The 9,591-nt window shown below is 45.1% G+C and overlaps 1 protein-coding gene across 1 annotated transcript in view; it reads left to right on the top strand.

Moving 5' to 3' along the window:
- Nucleotides 1-9,591, top strand: part of LOC144481621 (zonadhesin-like) — a 129,019-nt gene that overhangs the window by 65,161 nt on the left and 54,267 nt on the right. The window contains exon 25 of the mRNA XM_078200758.1: nucleotides 1,405-1,607. Coding sequence (XP_078056884.1) covers nucleotides 1,405-1,607 — 203 coding nt within the window. The remainder of the gene's footprint in view (nucleotides 1-1,404; nucleotides 1,608-9,591) is intronic.

The raw sequence follows: 9,591 nt of genomic DNA, 5'->3' as shown, positions 1-9,591 counted from the left end.
ACAGTCCAAAGATGTGCAGGTTAGGTGGATTGGCCATGCTAAATTGCCCCTTAGTGTCCAAAGATGTGTAGGTTGGGTGGATTGGCCATGCTAAATTGCCCTTTAGTGTCCAAAGATGTGCAGGTTAGGTGGATTGGCCATGCTAAATTGCCCCTTAGTGTCCAAAGATGTGTAGGTTAGGGGGATTGGCCATGCTAAATTGCGTGGGCTTCCAAGATTGGGCCAAGGAAGGGTGGGTGCTCTTTTGGAGAGTCAATGCAGACTTGGTGTTGAATATTTATCTCTCTCTCTCTCTGTCACTCTCCATCTCTCTGTCTGTCTGTCTCTCCCTCTCTCTCTGTAAGAACAAAGAACAAAGAACAGTACAGCACAGGAAACAGGCCCTTCGGCCCTCCAAGCCTGTGCCGCTCATTGGTCCAACTAGACCATTCGTTTGTATCCCTCCATTCCCAGACTGCTCATGTGACTATCTGTACTTCTGAGGCTGTATAAGGCTCTGGTCCGACCCCATTTGGAGCATTGTGAGCAGTTTTGAGCCCCGTATCTAAGGAAGGATGTGCCGGCCTTGGAAAGGGTCCAGAGGAGGTTCACAAGAATGATCCCTGGAATGAAGAGCTTGCCGTATGAGGAACGGTTGAGGACTCTGGGTCTGTACTCGTTGGAGTTTAGAAGGATGAGGGGGGGATCTTATTGAAACTTACAGGATACTGCGAGGCCTGGATAGAGTGGACGCGGAGAGGATGTTTCCACTAGTCGGAAAAACTAGAACCAGAGGGAACAACCTCAGGCTAAAGGGGCGATCCTTAAAAACAGAGATGAGGGGGAATTTCTTCAGCCAGAGAGTGGTGAATCTGTGGAACTCTTTGCCGCAGAAGGCTGTGGAGGCCGGGTCATTGAGTGTCTTTAAGACAGAGATAGATAGGTTCTTGATTAATAAGGAGATCAGGGGTTATGGGGAAAAGGCAGGAGAATGGGGATGAGGAAAATATCAGCCATGATTGAATGGCAGAGCAGACTCGATGGGCCGAGTGGCCTCATTCTGCTCCTCTGTCTTATGGTCACTCTCTCTCTCACACTCTCTCTCTCTCACTCTGTCTCTCACTCTCTCTCTCTCTCACACTCACTCTCTCACTCTCCCTCTTTCACACTCACTCTCTCCCTCTCTCTCTCTCTCTCTCACACACTCTCTCTCTCACACTCTCTCTCTCTCTCTCCCTCTCTCTCTCTCACACTCTCTCTCTCACACTCTCTCTCTCTCTCTCACACTCTCTCTCTCTCTCTCACACTCTCTCTCTCCCTCTCTCTCTCTCTCTCACACTCCCTCTCTCTCACTCTCTCTCTCTCCCTCTCTCTCACTCTCTCTCTCTCTCTCACACTCACTCTCTCTCTCTCTCTCTCCGACAGCTCTGAGCTGCCCAGCGGGCAGTCACTATGATCCGTGTGGCACAGCTTGCCCAGCCTCCTGCACTGACCTCTCGGCTCCCGGTGACTGCACCCGTCCCTGTGTGGAGGGCTGCGTGTGCGACCCAGGCTACGTGCTGAGCGGTGACCGGTGCGTCCCCTTCAGCCAGTGCGGCTGTGTGGACCCGGAGAGGAACTACCATCTGGTGAGTGGATTCGCTGTCTAGCCGGGACCCGGCGGTATCTGGGACGCAGTTCGGAATCGCCCTTTCCAGCCTGCTCCGCCATTCATAGAACATAGAACATAGAACATTACAGCGCAGAACAGGCCCTTCGGCCCACGATGTTGCACCGACCAGTTAAAAAAAAAACTGTGACCCTCCAACCTAAACCAATTTCTTTTCGTCCATGAACCTATCTACGGATCTCTTAAACGCCCCCAAACTAGGCGCATTTACTACTGATGCTGGCAGGGCATTCCAATCCCTCACCACCCTCTGGGTAAAGAACCTACCCCTGACATCGGTTCTATAACTACCCCCCCTCAATTTAAAGCCATGCCCCCTCGTGCTGGATTTCTCCATCAGAGGAAAAAGGCTATCACTATCCACCCTATCTAAACCTCTAATCATCTTATATGTTTCAATAAGATCCCCTCTTAGCCGCCGCCTTTCCAGCGAAAACAATCCCAAATCCCTCAGCCTCTCCTCATAGGATCTCCCCTCCATACCAGGCAACATCCTGGTAAACCTCCTCTGCACCCTCTCCAAAGCCTCCACATCCTTCCTGTAATGTGGGGACCAGAACTGCACACAGTACTCCAAGTGCGGCCGCACCAGAGTTGTGTACAGTTGCAACATAACGCTACGACTCCTAAATTCAATCCCCCTACCAATAAACGCCAAGACACCATATGCCTTCTTAACAACCTTATCTACTTGATTCCCAACTTTCAGGGATCTATGCACACATACACCTAGATCCCTCTGCTCCTCCACACTATTCAAAGTCCTCCCGTTAGCCCTATACTCAACACATCTGTTATTCCTACCAAAGTGAATTACCTCACACTTCTCCGCATTAAACTCCATCCGCCACCTCTCGGCCCAACTTTGCAACCTGTCTAAGTCTTCCTGCAAACTACGACACCCTTCCTCACTGTCTACCACACCACCGACTTTGGTGTCATCAGCAAATTTGCTAATCCACCCAACTATACCCTCATCCAGATCATTAATAAATATTACAAACAGCAGTGGCCCCAAAACAGATCCTTGAGGTACACCACTTGTAACCGCACTCCATGATGAATATTTACTATCAACCACCACCCTCTGTTTCCTATCCGCTAGCCAATTCCTGATCCAATTTCCTAGATCACCCCCAATCCCATACATCTGCATTTTCTGCAGAAGCCTACCATGGTGAACCTTATCAAACGCCTTACTAAAATCCATATATACCACGTCCACTGCCTTGCCCCCATCCACCTCCTTGGTCACTTTCTCAAAAAACTCAATAAGGTTAGTAAGGCACGACCTACCTGCCACAAAACCATGCTGACTATCACCTATCAATTCATTACTCTCCAAATAACTATAAATCCTATCCCTTATAATTTTTTCCAACATCTTGCCGACAACAGAAGTGAGACTCACCGGTCTATAATTCCCGGGGAAGTCTCTGTTCCCCTTCTTAAACAATGGGACAACATTCGCTAACCTCCAATCTTCTGGTACAATACCAGAGGCCAACGACGACCTGAAGATCAGAGCCAGAGGCTCTGCAATCACTTCTCTTGCCTCCCAGAGAATCCTTGGATAAATCCCATCCGGACCAGGGGATTTATCTATTTTCAGACCCTCCAGAATATCCTGCACATCCTCCTTATCAACTGTAATACTGTCTATTCTACTCCCTTGCAACCCAGTGTCCTCCTCAGCTATATTCATGTCCCCTTGCGTGAACACCGAAGAGAAATATTGGTTCAATGCTTCACCAATCTCCTCCGGTTCCACACATAACTTCCCTCTGCCATCTATAACTGGCCCTAAACTTGCCCTAACCAACCTTCTGTTCTTGACATACCTATAGAACGCCTTAGGATTCTCTTTAACCCTATCCACCAAAGTCTTCTCATGTCCCCTTTTAGCCCTTCTAAGCTCGCTCTTCAACTCCCTCTTAGCCAATCTAAAGCTTTCTAGTGCACTACCCGAGTGCTCACGTCTCATCCGAACATAAGCCTCCTTTTTCTTTTTAACCAACAAAGAAACTTTTTTGGTGCACCACGGTTCCCTAGCCCTACCAATTCCTCCTTGCCTGACAGGGACATACCTATCACAGACTCGCAGTAGCTGCTCCTTGAAAAAACTCCACATGTCGGACGTTCCCAGTCCCTGTAATCTCCTAGTCCAACCTATGTTTCCTAATTCTCTCCTAATAGCCTCATAATTACCCTTCCCCCAGCTAAAACCACTGGCCCGAGGTTCATGCCTATCCCTTTCCATCACTAAGGTGAACGTAACCGAATTGTGGTCACTATCACCAACTTCCAAGTCTAGCACCTGGTCTGGCTCATTTCCCAGCACCAGATCCAATATAGCCTCACCTCTAGTTGGCCTGTCTACATACTGAGTCAAAAAACCTTCCTGCACGCTTTGAACAAAAACTGACCCCTCTAACGAGCTAGAGCTATAACAATTCCAGTCAATATTAGTCAAGTTAAAATCCCCCATAACAATTGCCCTATTACTTTCACTCCTAAGCAGGATTGACTCCGCAATCCTTTCCTCAACCTCTCTAGAACTTTTAGGAGGTCTATAAAAGACTCCCAACAGGGTGACCTCTCCTCTCCTATTTCTAATCTCCGCCCATACTACCTCAACAGATAAGTCCTCATCAAACCTCCTCTCTGACACTGTGATACAATCTCTGACCAATAATGCTACCCCTCCCCCTCTTCTACCTCCTTCCCTACTTCGACTAAAACATTTGAACCCCGGGACCTGCAGCATCCATTCCTGCCCCTGCTCTATCCATGTCTCTGAAATAGCCACAACATCGAAGTCCCAGGTACTGATCCACGCTGCAAGTTCACCCACTTTATTGCGAATACTCCTGGCATTGAAGTATACACATTTCAAACCCTGCTCCACCCCACCTCTGCAATGCCGTGCATTGCAGTCCCCATCCATGCATCCCTCACTTTCAGCCCCACTACTCAGGATCCCTCCCCCCCCCCCGAATCAGTTTAAACCTCCCTGCATGGCCTTAGCAAATTTACCCCCCAGGATATTGGTCCCCTTCTGATTAAGGTGTAGACCATCCTTCTCATAGAGGTCACACCTTCCCCAGTACGAGCCCCAATTGCTTAAGTACCTGAACCCCTCCCTCCTGCACCATCCCCTCAGCCATGAATTCAAACCTTCCCTCTCCCTATTCCTCTCTAAACTATCCCGTGGTACAGGCAAGAGTCCAGAGATAACCACTCTGTCAGTCTTGGCCTTTAGTTTCCACCCCAACTCCATAAATCCCTGCCTAATATCCCCTTCCCCTATCCTCCCTATGTCGTGTGTCCCCACATGTACAATAACTTGTGGTTTATCTCCCTCCCCCCTAAGAGTCCTGAATACCCTGTCAGACACATCCCGGACCCCAGCCCCTGGTAGGCAACACACCAACCCTGAGTCCCTACCTTTAGTTCCGACCCTCCTATCTGTCCCCTTAATTGTGGAGTCCCCAATCACAAGGCCCAGTCTTTTACAGCCCCTAACCACCTGAGCTTTCTCACTCGGCTCACCCCCAGAGATCTGCTCTCTATGCTCAGTTGATTCCTCCTCAACTGTAGCCTCCAGCACCGAAAACCTATTATGGAGGGGAACCGCCCCAGGGGATTGTCTTCCCGATTGCTTCTTACCCCTCCTCCTGGCATTGACCCAAGCCTCATTTCTAGGAGTTACTATTTCTCTATAACTCCTATCAACTTCCACCTCCGCCTCCCGAATTATGCGGAGTTCCTCTACCTCCCCCTCCAGCTCCTTTACACGCTCCTCCAGAAGCTGCAATCTAATGCACTTCTTACAACTAAAATCTCCTGAAACACTACTGGATTTCCTCACCACATACATCCCACAGGAGATGCAGCATACTGCCTGAACTGCCATCCCTGAAGCCATTACCAGCAAGAAAAAAAGAAAACAAAAAACTTCCCCACACTTATAATTAGGTTAGAGGAGGATGGAAGGGTGGGATCCTCTACCAGTGTAGAGGATCGGGTATCTCCTCTGCACCAATTTATAGGGCTAGGGGCCCGAGAGAAAAAAAAACTACTACTGAGGGGGAACCACCCAGGTAACTGACTTTTAAAGTTAAAATAAAAACCCTTCCCAGACTCCTTTGCTGCCCACTTCTAGTTTTCACTTTAAACTTGAAAAACTGCTGTTAAAGTAAAGGCCAAAAAAATACACACACTAGCTGACTAATTAAATAAATAAACAATTCAATTAATCCAATTAATCTCTTACCAGCACTGCTGCTTTTCAATCACCCCTCTCAGCTTGCTCCAGTGGATCAATGAGGGGGAACCTCCCAGGTAACTGACTTTTAAAGTTAAAATAAAAACCCTTCCCAGACTCCTTTGCTGCCCACTTCTAGTTTTCACTTTAAACTTGAAAAACTGCTGTTAAAGTAAAGGCCAAAAAAATACACACACTAGCTGACTAATTAAATAAATAAACAATTCAATTAATCCAATTAATCTCTTACCAGCACTGCTGCTTTTCAATCACCCCTCTCAGCTTGCTCCAGTGGATCAATGAGGGGGAACCTCCCAGGTAACTGACTTTTAAAGTTAAAATAAAAACCCTTCCCAGACTCCTTTGCTGCCCACTTCTAGTTTTCACTTTAAACTTGAAAAACTGCTGTTAAAGTAAAGGCCAAAAAAATACACACACTAGCTGACTAATTAAATAAATAAACAATTCAATTAATCCAATTAATCTCTTACCAGCACTGCTGCTTTTCAATCACCCCTCTCAGCTTGCTCCAGTGGATCAATGAGGGGGAACCTCCCAGGTAACTGACTTTTAAAGTTAAAATAAAAACCCTTCCCAGACTCCTTTGCTGCCCACTTCTAGTTTTCACTTTAAACTTGAAAAACTGCTGTTAAAGTAAAGGCCAAAAAAATACACACACTAGCTGACTAATTAAATAAATAAACAATTCAATTAATCCAATTAATCTCTTACCAGCACTGCTGCTTTTCAATCACCCCTCTCAGCTTGCTCCAGTGGATCAATGAGGGGGAACCTCCCAGGTAACTGACTTTTAAAGTTAAAATAAAAACCCTTCCCAGACTCCTTTGCTGCCCACTTCTAGTTTTCACTTTAAACTTGAAAAACTGCTGTTAAAGTAAAGGCCAAAAAAATACACACACTAGCTGACTAATTAAATAAATAAACAATTCAATTAATCCAATTAATCTCTTACCAGCACTGCTGCTTTTCAATCACCCCTCTCAGCTTGCTCCAGTGGATCAATGAGGGGGAACCTCCCAGGTAACTGACTTTTAAAGTTAAAATAAAAACCCTTCCCAGACTCCTTTGCTGCCCACTTCTAGTTTTCACTTTAAACTTGAAAAACTGCTGTTAAAGTAAAGGCCAAAAAAATACACACACTAGCTGACTAATTAAATAAATAAACAATTCAATTAATCCAATTAATCTCTTACCAGCACTGCTGCTTTTCAATCACCCCTCTCAGCTTGCTCCAGTGGATCAATGAGGGGGAACCTCCCAGGTAACTGACTTTTAAAGTTAAAATAAAAACCCTTCCCAGACTCCTTTGCTGCCCACTTCTAGTTTTCACTTTAAACTTGAAAAACTGCTGTTAAAGTAAAGGCCAAAAAAATACACACACTAGCTGACTAATTAAATAAATAAACAATTCAATTAATCCAATTAATCTCTTACCAGCACTGCTGCTTTTCAATCACCCCTCTCAGCTTGCTCCAGTGGATCAATGAGGGGGAACCTCCCAGGTAACTGACTTTTAAAGTTAAAATAAAAACCCTTCCCAGACTCCTTTGCTGCCCACTTCTAGTTTTCACTTTAAACTTGAAAAACTGCTGTTAAAGTAAAGGCCAAAAAAATACACACACTAGCTGACTAATTAAATAAATAAACAATTCAATTAATCCAATTAATCTCTTACCAGCACTGCTGCTTTTCAATCACCCCTCTCAGCTTGCTCCAGTGGATCAATGAGGGGGAACCTCCCAGGTAACTGACTTTTAAAGTTAAAATAAAAACCCTTCCCAGACTCCTTTGCTGCCCACTTCTAGTTTTCACTTTAAACTTGAAAAACTGCTGTTAAAGTAAAGGCCAAAAAAATACACACACTAGCTGACTAATTAAATAAATAAACAATTCAATTAATCCAATTAATCTCTTACCAGCACTGCTGCTTTTCAATCACCCCTCTCAGCTTGCTCCAGTGGATCAATGAGGGGGAACCTCCCAGGTAACTGACTTTTAAAGTTAAAATAAAAACCCTTCCCAGACTCCTTTGCTGCCCACTTCTAGTTTTCACTTTAAACTTGAAAAACTGCTGTTAAAGTGAAGGCCAAAAAAATACACACACTAGCTGACTAATTAAATAAATAAACAATTCAATTAATCCAATTAATCTCTTACCAGCACTGCTGCTTTTCAATCACCCCTCTCAGCTTGCTCCAGTGGATCAATGAGGGGGAACCTCCCAGGTAACTGACTTTTAAAGTTAAAATAAAAACCCTTCCCAGACTCCTTTGCTGCCCACTTCTAGTTTTCACTTTAAACTTGAAAAACTGCTGTTAAAGTAAAGGCCAAAAAAATACACACACTAGCTGACTAATTAAATAAATAAACAATTCAATTAATCCAATTAATCTCTTACCAGCACTGCTGCTTTTCAATCACCCCTCTCAGCTTGCTCCAGTGGATCAATGAGGGGGAACCTCCCAGGTAACTGACTTTTAAAGTTAAAATAAAAACCCTTCCCAGACTCCTTTGCTGCCCACTTCTAGTTTTCACTTTAAACTTGAAAAACTGCTGTTAAAGTAAAGGCCAAAAAAATACACACACTAGCTGACTAATTAAATAAATAAACAATTCAATTAATCCAATTAATCTCTTACCAGCACTGCTGCTTTTCAATCACCCCTCTCAGCTTGCTCTAGTGGATCAATGAGGGGGAACCTCCCAGGTAACTGACTTTTAAAGTTAAAATAAAAACCCTTCCCAGACTCCTTTGCTGCCCACTTCTAGTTTTCACTTTAAACTTGAAAAACTGCTGTTAAAGTAAAGGCCAAAAAAATACACACACTAGCTGACTAATTAAATAAATAAACAATTCAATTAATCCAATTAATCTCTTACCAGCACTGCTGCTTTTCAATCACCCCTCTCAGCTTGCTCCAGTGGATCAATGAGGGGGAACCTCCCAGGTAACTGACTTTTAAAGTTAAAATAAAAACCCTTCCCAGACTCCTTTGCTGCCCACTTCTAGTTTTCACTTTAAACTTGAAAAACTGCTGTTAAAGTAAAGGCCAAAAAAATACACACACTAGCTGACTAATTAAATAAATAAACAATTCAATTAATCCAATTAATCTCTTACCAGCACTGCTGCTTTTCAATCACCCCTCTCAGCTTGCTCCAGTGGATCAATGAGGGGGAACCTCCCAGGTAACTGACTTTTAAAGTTAAAATAAAAACCCTTCTCAGACTCCTTTGCTGCCCACTTCTAGTTCAATATGATCATGGCTGGCGTTGGGCCTCAACTCCATTCTCCCCGCCCTCTCCCGAGAGACCAAACTTCTGTCCACCCTGCCCTTAAGTCTAGCCAATGATGGAGCACCCACAACCCTCTGGGAGGGAGAATTCCAAAGATTCACAACCCTTTGAGGGAAGAAATCGCTCCTCATCTCAATCCAAAATGGCTGTCCAAAATGGCCGCCCCCTCATCCTGAGACTGCCCCCCCGACCCTCGGTGTTTTAGATTCCCCCCGGCCTGCCCAGGGAACAATCTCTCAGCCTCCACCCTGTCAAAGCCCCTCCGCATTTGGGAGATTCCTTCAAGATTGTCTCTCAATTTCCTAATCTCCAGAGAATTTAGATCCACTTTTCTCAGTCTCTCAGTGAGGGGCAATCC

The sequence above is a fragment of the Mustelus asterias genome, chromosome 31 (assembly GCF_964213995.1).
Source record: "Mustelus asterias chromosome 31, sMusAst1.hap1.1, whole genome shotgun sequence".
Lineage (NCBI taxonomy): Eukaryota > Metazoa > Chordata > Chondrichthyes > Carcharhiniformes > Triakidae > Mustelus > Mustelus asterias.
The sequence above is the reverse complement of the archived record's forward strand: the minus strand, read 5'-3'. Positions and strand labels throughout refer to the sequence as shown.